Source organism: Antechinus flavipes, chromosome 4 (assembly GCF_016432865.1).
Source record: "Antechinus flavipes isolate AdamAnt ecotype Samford, QLD, Australia chromosome 4, AdamAnt_v2, whole genome shotgun sequence".
NCBI classification, from domain to species: Eukaryota; Metazoa; Chordata; class Mammalia; order Dasyuromorphia; family Dasyuridae; genus Antechinus; species Antechinus flavipes.
This window is the reverse complement of record NC_067401.1, coordinates 410,050,253-410,065,876: the sequence shown is the minus strand read 5'-3', so window position 1 is coordinate 410,065,876 and position 15,624 is coordinate 410,050,253. Positions and strand designations below refer to the sequence as shown.

The 15,624-nt window shown below is 36.4% G+C and overlaps 1 protein-coding gene across 1 annotated transcript in view; it reads right to left on the bottom strand.

The window, feature by feature from the left end:
* NIBAN1 (niban apoptosis regulator 1) overlaps positions 1–15,624 on the bottom strand; it is a 210,474-nt gene that overhangs the window by 14,908 nt on the left and 179,942 nt on the right. Inside the window, exons 7-12 of the mRNA XM_051998784.1 lie at positions 15,284–15,388; positions 14,794–14,956; positions 7,208–7,395; positions 5,710–5,871; positions 3,332–3,442; positions 50–157 (exon numbers count right to left, since the gene is read on the bottom strand). Of these exons, the coding sequence (XP_051854744.1) occupies positions 50–157; positions 3,332–3,442; positions 5,710–5,871; positions 7,208–7,395; positions 14,794–14,956; positions 15,284–15,388 (837 nt within the window). The remainder of the gene's footprint in view (positions 1–49; positions 158–3,331; positions 3,443–5,709; positions 5,872–7,207; positions 7,396–14,793; positions 14,957–15,283; positions 15,389–15,624) is intronic.

Below are 15,624 nucleotides of genomic sequence, written 5' to 3'. Positions count from 1 at the left end.
AGTACATTGGAACCTGGGCTCTTTAAGAATAATATATTCAGTCTCTTACTGGCTTGCACGTTGACGCCAATGCCTTTTGCATTGTGGGCAGTGTGATCTGAACCAGCGCCTCTTGAAATAGCATCTTCCGGATGGTACTGCTATCATAATCATATTGCTGTCAATACAAAGACAGAAGCATATGTTAAATAATAACACCACAGTCTGGTGAAACTTTTCTTTAAAAAATAATCTACAACAACAAAACACCCAGCAACCCACAGCATCTCACTTTCTTATTTTTGGCATGGTATTTTATTTTCTAAGTATTTCAGAGGCTTTTTCCAGGTAATTCCCACTTCTATTTAGTGAAATGATTAATAATAATTAAGATGATGTTAAAATAACATTTTGGAAATTGTGTGATATATTAGTGTGGGTTGCAAAGATTTAGCAACTGCTAGATGTCTAAAAAGATAAAAATTATGTGGCTAGGAATACATACCAAGAGGTCAGTTTCTATTATAAAATAGCATGATAAATCACAGTACTACAAATGTAAATTCCAAAATATGATTGAGAATCCAATAATTCAATTTTGCTGGAACTGGAGCATAAGATAGAACTGTAATCCACAGCTGCCTTGACATAATATTGATATATAAAAATTCAGAAACATTTTCAGTAGACATTGTCAAATCAAATACTCATAATATCAAGCTTCTATGAAATAATTAATCGAGTATATATTACATAGCATTTTAAGGTATTCAAAATGCTTTTCAAATAATATCTCATTTTATCCTTACAATAACTCAGAAAAATAGGAGCTATTTTCACATATTCCCCTTTTACAGATGATGTATTATATAGCACTTTAAGGTATTCAAAGTGCTTTACAAATAGTATCTCATTTTATTCTCACAATAACTCAGAAAAATAGGAGCTATTTTCACATACGCCCCTTTTACAGATGTATTACACAGCACTTTAAGGTATTCTAAGTGCTTTACAAGTAGTATCTCAATTTATCCTCACAATAACTCAGAAAAGTAGGTGCTATTATCACTCCCCTCTTCTTACAGATGAGGAAGCAGAGGTTAAGTGAGCTGTTCAGGGTTACACGATAATTGCCTGAGGTCATATTTGAACCTCTTATTCTAGGTCTAGCATTCTATCCACTGTGACACCTAGTTGCCTCTGAAAGAAAAACTTTCAAAGATAAAGAACTAGTGAAAAATTTTAAACCACTTGGGAACCGAAGGATGTATATGTCACCTCTTTTGTTCCTTCTGATAGCAGAATTGTCTTAAACATGTTTTTAATGAGTTTACAGAAGGTGAAATTATATTTTGATGCTCTTATTCAGTTACAAGAAGCGAACATTTTATATACCTCCTAAGAGTTCACAAAATATTAGCTATAAAAGAAGCAAGCTAGCAACTTGTCCTTAGACTTTATAGGAGACTCCTAAAAAAATAACCAAACTATAATAGCAGCAGTAGCAACAATGATAACGATGATGATGATGATGATGATGATGATGATGATGATAAAAGCAAAAATAACAGACATTTATGTAGCTCTACATAGGGACAAAATACTTTACATTCATTAAATCATTTGATTCTCAACAAATATCTGAGGGGATATTTTTTATTACAATTTTATGGATAGGTAAATGAGATTAGAGAGGCTATGGGAATGCCCATGTGGGATGACATAATCGGTAAATCAAGGATTCTTTCTGCCAGATGCTCCTGATTCCATCCAATAGGAGTAAAACTGAAACCTGACAAAATGAACATGGTTTTTCTACATCCTAAGTGAATTTGAGGACAGGTCAAGTTTTTAAAGTTCATTTCTAATAACTTTTTGTCTCAAACTTAAGTCTATTTGATATACACAACAACTTACATTCATTGTACGATAGAGGGTGTGCCTTAGAAGGACCCCTTGTTTCTCCTCTAAAAGAGAATATGGAGGAGGCATTTGTTCTGACACTGACCCTGCTTAGTTGATAAGGGATGAACTAGCCTTGCCCTGAGCACCCCCTTAACTTAGTACCACCATAGTAAGGGGGATTGAATCTTGGCTGATTATCCCACTGAGCCATGATTAAGTGATCATCTGGAAAGATGTGACCAGCACAGATTTGGGTGCTAGGAGATCTGGATCCTAGGCATGAGTTGTAGGTTATTGTATAACCATGTAACATGATTTCCTTATTTTTTTGAACCTCAGTTGTCTCATTTTTAAATTAAAGGGTTGGAGTGGATGATCTTCTGAGTTCCTTAGTCTTTCATTTTAGGATTCCAAAGTTGCCATCATTGGTCCTATATCTTTCAGCCCTGTAATAATTTCTATGCTTTTTTATTCAATAAAAAGTAACATTTCATTTAATGCCAATGTTCTGGCCTCCAGTGTCTGCTCTTGCTAATGTAGCTTTACATTTCAAGGATCAATTCTGCATTCGTGTCTGGTCTGGTCTATTGCCTTGATAGATGCAATTTAGAACCACTTTAACAAGTTACTAAATTAAGTTTCTTTCCCAGAAAATGAATAAAACATACTAAAAGTAAATGATTTCATCTGGCATGCTCTCTGGACCAATCTGGGGTTATATTAAGCCATCACTTCATGACTATCTTTTAAAAAGTTGGTGGCAAGGGACCTGTATTTCTACAAGGATCCACCAGATGGCAGAACAAACACAAAAGCCCCAGACTGGGGGAAAATACTGACCAATTTATTTGTTTATAATTATGAAAAGCATTTCAAAGAAGGAGGGAAAGGGAGGGGGGGAAAGGGGAGGAATAAAGACAGATTAATAAGGGAAAGAAAGGGAAAGAAGGGAGAGGGATGGGAAGAGCAGTAGGGGAGGAAACACGATTGATTTCTTTGAGTATATGAGGTATATTTGAGTATATTATGAGAGTATATTTGAATATATGAGCACGTGGAAAAGGAATTAGATTTGTTCTGCTTGATTACAGAGGAAGCTAAACTAAGAGCATTTAATGCTTGGAAATTGCAACAAGGACTTTTCACTCATTGAAAAAATTTCCCAACAATTAGAGCTCCTCTACAGTGGAATGGCTGCCTCAGGAAGTAAAGAATGGGTGGTGGAGCACTCATTGGGTATAGATGGGGTCAAAGTGATTCTTTTGTTCAGTTATAAACTCAATAGTCTCCGGGGTTCCTGCCAATTCTTAATAGTCTGTAAAGGATAGAGAAGTAAAGGGAAGGAGATAAAAAGTGTGGGAAGACATTTTACAGTTAGCTTAAGAAATATAGGAATGGCCATCTTGTTTTATACAGTACTTCCATTGAAATAAGGGAGATATTTTACCTTTAAGACTCGTTTCTTGACTTTTTCAATGGCGGTTGAGATTTTGGACACGTCTCCTTGTTGATGGGGTGATAGAAGCTGCTCAAAAGTGTAGACTGCATTTTCCATGAGCTAGAAATCAAAGCCAACATACAGAGCTAAAGTGACAGCTGATTGGAGGTGCTGCCCTTATGTTCTATAGCATTCATTTGGTCCCCCTCTTCTCCCCTATCCCCCTCCATTATCTAAATTAGAGCAGTTCCTGAAGTAAGAAAAATCTGGTTCTCCAGGCACTAACTGCTCCAAAGCTGAATAGTTTCTGATATGGTAACCTAAAACTCTTTCCATGTGTCTGCCTTCAGAAATAAGTCTCTTAATAGCCAGGATGAAAACTGTAAGGTTACATTCTCGTTTGGGATTTTTTTTTTATCTGATATCCTTTCCCCTCCCCCCCCCCAATTTGAATGGAATCAACAAATTAACAATTGTTTATTAAGTGCCTACTATGTGCCCTGCATTGTGCTAAGTGCTGGGAATATAAAAGACAAAAAAGAAACAATCCTTACTCTCAAGGAGCTTATATTCTAAGAGAATATTAACATATTTATAAATATAAGATATAGATATAGATATAATACAAAGGGAATGGAGGGCACATTAACTGGGGGAATCAGGGAAGATTTAATGAAGAAAAGATTCTATCAAAGATAGAATCTAGGAGTATCAAGGGATGGAAAGAAAGAATATTCTGGTCTTGAGGGGCACATCACTGGCCATGGATGTGGGAAATGGAATGTCACCTCTGGGGAAGAGCAAGTTAAGCCAGTTTGGCTGTAATTTGGGATATATGAGGAAGAATGATGTATAATTAGCCCAGAATGACAGGCTGGAGCCAAGTTGTAAAGGGCTTTAAATGCTAAAGTTAAAGTTTTATCCTAAAGAACAACTGGAGATTCTTGAGTAGAGGAGAAAAGAAGTCAGTCTTGTTCTTTAAGAAAATCAGTTTGTCAGCTTTGTGGAGTGTGGATTGGAGAAGAGAGACTGGATCCAGGAAGACCAATTAGGAAGCTATTACAATAATCTACATGAGAAGTGATGAAAATTTAAAATAAGATAGTGGCTTTGTGAGGACACAGAAGAAGATACATACAAATAGAAGTGGATGCAGAAACATTTATTGACAGATTAGATATGTAGGGTGAGTGAAGGTGTGTTTGTGAATCTGGATGACTGGAAGGATGTTGTTTCCATCAACAGAAAGAGGGGAATTTGGAGAGGGGATGATTTGGGGGGAAGGATGACTTCTACAATTGTACAATTTTAGTTTGAGATGGCTATACAACATCCAGTTTGAAATGTACAGTGGGCATTTCTAGGGCATAGTGGGCAGTTTCCTATTTCCATCCTCCTTCTCCATCATGGTTCAAGAGACAGCTGATGGCTACATATATAGATTTAAAAATTTTTGAATTTGCCCAGAATCACACAGCTAGCTAGTAAGGATCTGAAGCCAGATTTGAAGGGCCAGTACTCTATCCACTGTGTCACCTAGCTGCCCCTAGAAAAGTAGATTTTAAAGTCATCAGTTGAGATATTGTAATTGAACTGAGGGCAGCTCACAAAATCACCTAGTGAGAGAGCTTAGGTAGACCAAGCAAAAGAAAAGAGAAGACAAAGCAAGAAGGAAGCCTTGGTGGTACAATCAGTTATGACTTGGATGATGAATGAATAAGGAAGACTGCGAAAGAGTGGCTCCATTGGTTGGAGAAGAACCAGAAGCGAATAATGTCATAAAAACCAAAAGAGTAGAGAGAATATTTAGGAGGATCATATAATCTTTCCTACCTCCATTTTCTACATTCTTTAAAGTTTGCCTGAGGTGGAAAAGAAAAAATAGCTATATTTAATTTTAGTTTATTGAATGGAATTCTATTCCATTGATTTCTGATAGTTTTAGTTCTGCTCTGCTGATTCTTAGTGGATAAAAAGGATCCAGAATGATTGTTCCTACTTTCCCTTTTTGCTATTTCCTCTTCCCTCCAGAATTTTTCACTTCTCTTTAGTGGTCCAGAAACAGAATGTAGGATGATAGTGGAACAAGTTTTGGGCTCCTACCACTGAGGAGAAACCATGCTGGGACTTTCCTTTCCTCCCACTCCTACCAAATCTCCAATCCTACTAGGAAAAGTCCTATCAAAGACTAGCTCCTTTAGAATGAGGAATATTTGTTCTCTCTTCCTTTCCACCCCAACTCCTGCCAAACCTTCAATCCTACTGGGAAAAGTCTCATCAAGACTAGGTCCTTTAGGACTGGGAATCTGTTTTCTGTCTCGTATATTGATCTGCTACACTTTTCACCATTCCTACCTCTCTCAGGGGAATGCCCTTATTTCACTCACTTCTTGCATGTAGTTTTGAGTCCTCTGTACCACCAAGTCAATGTGGGGGAACTTGAAGCGGCTCTTGAGGTCTTGGAGTTGTTCTTGGAGTAGATTGACTTTCAAGTAACAAGGTTCCATCTTTACTGAGTTCAATGGGAGATTCATCAGCTGGTCCAAGTGCTATAATTTGGTGAAGAAACAAAATAATCTTGAGGTAGAGGAAGCTGATTTCAAGGAATGCATCCTAAATTTCCAAGGACTCTTTACATGAATGTATCTTTAAGGTTAAGGACCACAAAATCTACAAATTGTCATATTTTTCTGCTCTGTTGCAGAGTGGGTAAAAAGGACTCAGTCTTTGTTCCTGCTTTCCCTTCTTGGTATTTCCTCTTCTATACAGAATTTTTTACCTTTCTTTAGTGAATAAGGAAACAGCACTTGGGGAGGCAGTGGTTCCTGATATTAGAATAACCCTATTGATAGACGAGATAGAGAATTGTGGAGAAATCCCAGTTTTAGCTACTCCTTATAGAGCTTCAGGAAAATTCAGGTTATAGAATATCAAAATTTGAAGGGGCATCAGAATTTTATCAAACTAATCAATATCTGAATAGGAATGCCATGTGGGGCATTACTTAGCCTACAACTGACAATTTCCACTGATAAAGAATTTAATATCTCTTGAGGCAATCCATTCTACTTTAAGATAGCTCAAATTGTTTAAAAGCTTCTCCTTCTCTTAAGCCTAACAATGATTTCTGGCAAAAGTCATTATAAAAAGGATGATTTAGAACACTTAGAAAGGGAAGCAATGATGGTGCCATAATTTCATCAAGAACAAGTTGTACCAGACTAATTTTTTTTAAAGGATTACCAGACCAAAAGATCTGTGTTCCTGGGCATAGTATTCCTGGACTTCAGCCAGGAATGTTATGTCTCTCGTAGTGTTCTTTTGTTTTTTAAAAAAATGAAGAGATGTGGACCAAATGATTATACAGTTAGGTAGAGTTGGATCTTGTTGGATGATTGGATCCAAAGAAGGGTGATTGATTGATTGATTGATATTCCCTTTGAAAGGACAGCCCAGCAATGTTCAACATTATAAAGAGACTGCTGTCATTTTACTTAGAGAATTTTAGAGTATTCAATTAATCAAGAGTGATGGCAGGTTCTCAAGTGTAAGTTTTACTGAAAATCATTATCCCAAACTTTCTCAGTGACACATCCATATAACGTTGTCCATTAAAAAAATTCAAACAGAAGTCTGCCAAGATCTTCAAACACTCACATGGTTTATCTCCAACTGGCAGTTCCACTTTATTTCTCTTTTTCTTCACTTAATAATATTTTGTTTTTTTCCAATTACATGTAAAGATAGTTTTCAACATTAACTTTTATAAAATTTTGATCACATTTTTTTTCTCTTCCTTCCCCAAGCAATCTGGTATAGGTTACACAAACACAATCATATTAAACATATTTCCATATTAGTTATGTTTCTACTTTATTTCTTTACCTCCCTCAGCTGAGCAGGATCTTTGTTGGTCTGAAAACTTTGACTGATTTCATTCACCTCTTTTTCAAAGAGGGCCCGGACTTCACTAAACCCAGAACTCACAGGCCCCATGAGTTCCTCCAAGATAGAAGCTAGAAATGGTTGCACGCTCTCTGCACAAGTTCGTCCAGCAAGTTCGGCCACCATGACTAAGGGAAGAAAAAAAGAGCCATGATTTTGGGAATAGTTGTAAGAATGGCTGCAGAAGAGCTAGAAGTCAGGTCAGTCAGACTAGCACATGCCAAGGAACTCTAAGACCTCTCCTGGGCCACTGCGCCAAACCAGCTTTGTATTTGCTGTGCCCAGTTTTATTCCCGAATGATCACTGTCATATACAACTGTTGATTCACTTTTTCTGATATTTTCCAAAGTCCCTTTTCTCACTGAGCTTTCTTTTACCTTGGGAAAGAGACATATTTCTTTTATTTCTTACAAACAAAGATGCAAGAAGATGACAGATATCTTATACAAAAGAAGAAAACTCTGGTATCCCACACTTCTGGATAGTCTATCTGCAGGGGTTCTCAAACTACAGCCACAGGCCAGATGCAGCAGCTGAGGACGTTTATCCCCCTCACCCAGGGCTATGAAGTTTCTTTATTTAAAGGCCCACAAAACAAAGTTTTTGTTTTTACTATAGTCGGGCCCTCCAACAGTCTGAGGGACAGTGAACTGGCCCCCTATTTAAAAAGTTTGAGGACCCCAGTATACAATAGACTCTATTGTATTTTCAAATACATTTATGTAATATCGGAAAATATTGGAAAAGGCAGTGAGGAACAGTGGATAGAGAACCTCAGATTCAAGAAGGACCGAGTTTGAAATCCCATCTCTGACAACATTGGTTTGTGTGATCCTGGGAAAATCACATAACCTCAATATCCCAGATAACTTTCTAGCCCTTTAAGTTGCAGAATGGAGGCTGAGCTACCTTGGTAAAGGAATTACCTTGTAAGGAGTTTCCTCCCAAAACCAATGAAAGCAGAGTTCACATAAATAGGTAGACAGAGATAGACAGAGATACAGATATGTGCAGTTACACGTCCATACACATATTATATGTGTATGTATTCCAGTTACATAATACTATATTTATAAAATGAAAGGGTCATTTCTAGCACTATATACTATGGTCTGCTTCTTCCTGGAATTACTTTGTTTATATTATATTCATTTATCTGCATACCTGCTACATCCTCCCAGAAGAATATAAATTCTTTAAGAACAGAGCATGCTTTGTTTTTTGTCTTCCTATTCCCAATTTCTAGGAAAGAAGCTTGTATATTATTCCCCTACAAATATATGGGAAAATTTTTCTTTGGTCAATAAATGATTGTTCAATAGAGTTTTTTTTCTAAAGAAAATCTATGAATAGACTTTGAATGACTGGGCAGCTATTAACCAACAAAACAATTTGCCACAAAAACAAAAGAGAACAATAACACTCACAATAGTGATTCTAAAAAGCATGTTATTAAAATGATAGGACAAGCATGGAAGGAACTTCTGAAAAAGAAAAGCATAACAATAACCTGAGCATCTATAATAGCCTGTGAGCTAGGGAGCTGGTGCTTAAGTCAGAGGGTGGAGCTCTATTTTTAATTTGGGGGCAGAATGACGTGTACAGTGGGCAGAGGTGGAGAAGAGTAATGATGGAGAATTTCAAATTTCTTCCCTGTCATAGTGCAGATTTGACACCAAATTACAATTTTAGCCTTATCTCCTACTACACCCTGCCATATGCCCTAAGTTCCAGCCAAATTGGACCATTTGCCATTTCCTGAACAGGCTCTATATTTTCCCAACCCTTTGTCTTGGCTCATGCTATTCTTTATATTAGGCCATACCCTCCCAGCTATCTGTATTCACATCCTTCCAACCTGGCTCACAATCTGTCTCCTTTATGATGTCGTCCTAAATCTTTCTATCTAGAAGTGAGCTTTCCTCCAAATTCCTTCAGTATTTTGTTTGTGCCTTTTTAATTACACTTAATACAACAAGCAACTACTGAATGCTTGCTACATGCAGAGCACTGGGGTAGGTGGTGTGGGATAATGCACATTTTAGATAAGAAATCCCCACTTTCATTAATCTTACAGTCTCAGAAGGAGATACAATATCATACCAGGCAATTATAAAACCTACTATGTGACAGGTACATTGGAGAGTTACAGAATCAGTGACATATAAAGTCTGAGGGAGAAGTCTATCATTGATCAGGGTTCAGGAAAACTTAAAGGAGGAGGAATTTGAATTGGACTTTAATGATGAGTAGGAATTTAATAAGTGAAGATCGAGGATATTTCTAACATAGGAAATGAGAACTATCAAAGGAACAGAGGTAGGTGAAGGTAACGTATGTTCAGGTCAATGATTTAATTGAAGTAGAGTTTTAGAGAGGAATAATATGAGAAAAGGCTGGAAAGGTAGAGCAGAAACTATCTTTTTGATTGGATAAGGGCTTGAATGCCAGTCAGAGGAGTTTTAAACATTATTTGTTAGGCACTAGTAACTACAGAAAAATTCTGAGCTTGCTGATGAAATGAGAAGATTATCATATAAGAAAGAATATTCTGACAACAGTATGAAACATATAATTAAGAAGAGTAGTAAGTATGCATGGAAGATCTAGAGAGAGATTCCTGCATTATAGGTCAGGTAGGTGGGAATGAGGGCTAATCCTAAAATTATGGCAGTTGAGATAAAAAGCATGAGCCTGAGAGGAAATATAGGTAGAAGATCATTCTAAGAAGCAGTCTTAGTCTAGTCTTAGAGTCTAGTCTCTTCTCCATGATAACTTTTAAGATCGTTCAATTCTATTCTATTTAACAAAAATGCATAATGTATACTATGTACAAGACCAGGTATGAGAGATACAAAGACATAATAAAATAGTCTCTGACCTCGGGAGGTTACATTTTGCTGGGAGGAGTGGGGTGGGGATACAGCACATGCATAGTTAAACCCATACAAGGGTAATTTTCAAAGGGAAATATAGAATAAAGAAAAATTGGGGGCATCAGTGAGAGCTTCCTGAAAGAGGTGACACCTGAGTGTTTGGCGCATAGGGGAAAGCATTTATAAAGTTAGCCATTATTATGAATATTAGATATAGTTTGGTTAGTGGAAAGGAGCAGAAAGAGGGAAAGTTATGAACCAGGAAAAGGCATCCCAGCAAAAGAAAAAATATTCATTAAGGGAAAGATGATTGAAATGTCCAGTTTTTCAACATTTAATTTGCATATAAAAGGATTAAGAAAGATTAGGGAATAGAATTTGAAGAGGTCTCTACCTAGAACAATAGAATAATAAGAACAAGGTAGTAGGCAAGAAGAAGCAAAGAAAATAAGAAAAGGAAAGTGACATAATTAGGTTATGCAAATTGGTAGAACAATATGGTCAAATCCATGAAACAGACAGAAGACTGGTACAAAGCTGAAGGGACCGTGGTTGGGGCTGAGGCTTTGGCTATGAGTATAGTTGTTGAAACAAAGCAAAGGCATTTGGGTGAAGCTGCTATAAAAAGTTTTAAATAAATTCTTAAGCTTAAAAACACATTTTTAATACATGCAAGTTCAAGAAATAAGACTGAAAAGAAGGAGGGGAAATGGTGTAATTGACTTGTATCAAATACATAATATTTCCATTTCTGCCCATGGTTGTTTATCTTTGTTACCAGAGTAAGCTGTTCTACCTCCTGGAGGGAGAAGGTAAAAGTAAAGATAAAGGAAGATTTTGTTTTTACATTTTGAATTGTTAGAGAGAATGAAACTCCCTAAAGGAATCAAAAATAAAGATTCAGTGAGAAAGACTGAGACTTGAGATTGAGGAGAGAAGGTCTGACCTTGCCAGAATGATGGAAAATGGAAATACAGACAAAGAAGAAAGAAAAGGAGAAAGAGTTGTGTAATTAGAGTGAAAAAGAGATGTGAGGCTCATCCTGAAAAGGAAAGAGCTGTTAAAAAGAGAAAGCAACTATTTGTTGTTCTAAAAATGATGTAGTGGAGAAACTCTGGAGTGAGAGATGATTTAGTAATGGGAAGAGGAAAGTGAGAAGAGTAGAAGTCAGTAATTCCCTACACAAGGGTTTTCAGGAAGTTATTTGTTGACTTGATAACAACAAAGAAAAGATCTGTTCTCCTCAGGCATGTATCCAAGATAAAACTACCCACTTCTGGTGATTCACATGGGCATAAGTGACACTCTCAGGAGGAATGTAAAAAGTATTGCCAATGATTATAAAGTCTTGGGCAAGAAACTGAAGACCATAAGGTTGTGTTTCTCTCAATGCTGCCCATTGAAGGCAAGGAATGCAGAAGAGAACAATTAATTTAAGAAATGAACAGCTGACAATGGGATTTGAATTTCTGGATCACAGCTTACAATATAGGATTGACAGATTCCTGGCTAGAGATGGAATACAACAAAAGTTAGTAAGAATATTTTTCCTGGTATCTTATAAAACTTATTGCAATGATTTTAAACTAAAAAAGAATGGAAAGGGGAGATGATAACTTTTATATATATATATATCCTAAGTTAGAAGTCTAAGAAGGAAGTATAACAGTGGCTGAGAATTTTATAAATCCATAGAAGATTCACAAGAGAAATCTAGAAATACACAGGATACAAAAATCCAAAAATAGAGCCAGAAGTAAAATCCATGGAGATACACACACACACACACACACACACACACACATCCCTTTCTAGTCCTCTTATGCCTTAGTGTCCCCCTCTCAGATATTCTTAGCTCCAAAGACACTGGTCTCCTCTCTGTTCCATGGACAGACAGAAGAGACACTTCCTCTCTCAGTTCTGAACATTTTCTTTGCCTTTCCGCTGTGTTTGGAATGCTCACCCCTCCTTAGGGAGGAAGAGCCTACTGATTTCTCTAACTTCCTTTAAGTTCCAACTAAAATCCCATCTTTTACTAGAAGTCTTCCTCAATATTTCTTAATTCTAGTGCCTTCTCTCTATTATTTGGGAAAAGCATCCTGCAGAGAGTTCAGAGGAAACACAGGTAGGATCCCATGGACTAACATGCTGCAGGGAGGTCAGCCCAGAAGTGATGGGAAATGTTCAAGAATGATAATCTAAAGACAGAAAAGAAAACAATTCTAATGAAGAGGAAAATGAAATTTGTCTGAATAAACTGACATAGAAGTACAGCAAATCTAGCAATCAACTTTGATTTTTACAAGAAATGTACAAAAAATGGAAAAGATTGGATATCAGAAGTTGAATATAAGAGTATAGCATAGTCCTGAAAAAAGGATGACAAAAGGGGGATTTTTAGCTAGATGGGGAAGTAGAAGATCAAAGAAGGTAAAGCTTTTTGTTCTGAGTTGATAGGATGATGACAATTGGCAATATAGAGAAAGCATAGATGGTTAACTCTATCTTGTTTTAGTTCTCTCTGCAAAAGAGAATGACTTTTACCCTAGAAAAGACAGAACAAAAATGACTAACACTGAGTTGATACCCAAGATAAGTAAAGGGTCAGTGAGAGAATACTCAACTGCTTTTGATGAATTCATGTCATCTAGCTCAAATGAACTACATCCTTGAGTAGTGAAAGAACTAACAGAGATGACTGCTAAGCTACTGTCACTGATATTTGAAAGATAGTGGAAAATGGATTATAGTACTAAAAGATTTGAAAAGACCAAACATTTTTTGATTTTCAGTAACAGGAAGAAAACAGTATCTACAAATTACAGGCCAGTGAAACTGATTTTTATTCCAGGGATGAATTCTGGAATGGAGTAAAGATATCATTGCTGAACACCTAAAAAGGGATGTAGTGATTACAAATTTCCAGCATGGTTTCATCAAGAACACATTCCAGACTAAACCCATTTCCTTTTCTAACAGGATTACTAGCTACTATCTGGGGGAGGTGTTACAGGTATAACTTACTTAGATTTCTAGCAAAGCTTCTGATAAAGTAGCTCATAATATTTTTTTGTGGAGATAGGAAGAGATATGAATTAGAAAATATTATTAATCACTTGGTTTCAGAACTAGTTGGATGGCTGGATTCAAAAAACAGTTATTCATGGCTCAACATCAACATGACAGACAGGAGATATCTAGTGGAATGTTGCAAGAATCTGTGGCTAGCTCTGTGTGTTTAACATTTTTATGAATGATGTGGATAAAGACAGATGGTATGCTCATAAGATTTGCAAATGAAACAAAGCTGGGATGGAGAGCACAATAGTTACCAGATCCAGATTCAAAAAGTTCTTGACAGGCTAGATCATTGGACTGAATCTGATATAAAATCTAATAGGAATGAATGTAAAATATTATAGTTGGGTACAAAAATACAATTTCAAAAGTATAAGATAGGGGTTAGACAGCAGTCTTTATTTTAAAAAAAGATTTGAGTATTTTAGTGGACTACAAAAAACACCAAGGGTCAAGTATAAACAACAACTAATAAAACTTTGGTACCAAGAGTGACCTGGAGGAATAGAGAAGAGATAAACCCACTGTATTCTGCCCTCGTAAGATCTCACCTGGAGTGATGTGTTCAGTTCTAAGCAGCACAGTTTAGAATGGCATTGACAAATTGGAGAATGTCCATAGGATGGTGGATGGCCTTGAGTTTAAGTTTCAAGGGGTTATCACATAGAACAAAAATGAGATTCATTTTTTTTTTTGGCCTCAAAGGGCTGAATCAGGTATACAGGGAGTGGAGGGGAGATAGGAATTATAAGGTGACAAGTTTAATGATAAGAAAAACTTCTAACAATTGGAACTGTCCAAAAGTAGGATGGGCTGCTTGAAGACCTCTTTCCAGCCTGCAAGCAGAGGTTAGATAGTTATTGGTTGGGTATGCTACATTGGGAATTCCTTTTTTTAATGGGTTGAACTAGATAACTACTGAAATTCCTTCTAGTTCTCAAATTCTGTGATTACTAGACTAGGTAATGGCCCACAACTAGTGTTCAAGGTGAACCCAGATTTCTGATGACTAACTCTGGCATATTTTTTGCTATACTGGAAATAAGCTGCCTCCTGGAATAAGTCGGAGATCTTGAGATGACAAGAAAGATCTTAGAGATAACTGGGAGTTAGCCACTGTAGGCTTTTGAGTGGGGAAGTGATGTAGCCATAAAGGAAGATGAATCTGACAGTTATGGATTAGAAGTTATGATTGGAGAGAGGAGACATAAATCATAAATCATAAAATCATAAAATCAAGATGGCATAATCTAAGAGATAGTAGGAATATTGAAGGCTATCTAGTCCAAAAATTATTTTAAAGGATCACATTAAAAGCAAAAGTGATTTTTTTCTCACTTATTTTACAGCAAGAGAACTGTCTTAAACAGCTATTACTTTTCCCTTCATTGTTTTAGTTATTATTAAAATTATTTGTTTAAGGCATACTATAGGATTATGGAAACATATAGTTTAATCATTTTAAAAGTCTTAATGACTAGATGTTCTAAGAACATCATCTGTTTAGTAACGTGTCTCTGAAGAATAACTCTAAAATGAAGTTATAAAGAACAGAACATTTTATTTTTAACCTCTGATCTTTCCAGATAAGAAGTTCTTTGAGTTCACAATCTGATCCATGTCTGAACGAATGGTTCCTTCCAGGTCCTTTGTCATAGTTCTGCATTCCTCTTTCAAAGCACTTAATCCTTCTGAAACTTGATGCTGGACTAAGTTGTAGGCTTCTTCTAAAATCTATAACAAAACAAACACATAAATTAATATTCTGCACTGTACAAACTATCATCATGACATTATGAAGAGCAGAAATTAGGTTTGTCAGTTGGACCATTATAACTTGAGCTACCAAAAAAAATCTTGTTTTTCTTTCTAACTTATAGTCAGTTTATTTTTGTCCTTATGCAAGTGAGATTGGCCAGAAGCAAGAAGTAGTCATGAAATATAATTTCCTACCCAGAATTTTCTCTTCAAAAGAAAAAAAAAGTCACCAACTAAGAGAAGACAGTGCTAATTTTGTTTGACCCCTAAGCCACGAACGGTAATAAAGTAACAGTCACTTACACCAAACCAAGCTCTTTTCCTGTCATTCTTCTTTCCTTTCATTTTAGGTAGAAGGTCCGTCTGAAGGGTTGGCAAGAGTTCTTCCATCACAAGGTTGCTCAAGATCTATAGAATCAAAGAAAAACCATAGCTTCAACCCATGGGGTTCAATTGAATTAGAAAGTCATGAAATGACTTCCATGGTGGGGGAACGAAGGAAGAAAAACTCCTGGTTCTCGCCCATTTCTTTCAATGCCATTTCTTCCCTGTCAGCTGAAACACAGATCTCTTAGCTGGCACTAATCACAAATGATACAGGCTCTAAAACTATGTTATATTGTTGTGTCCATTGAATGAGGAAG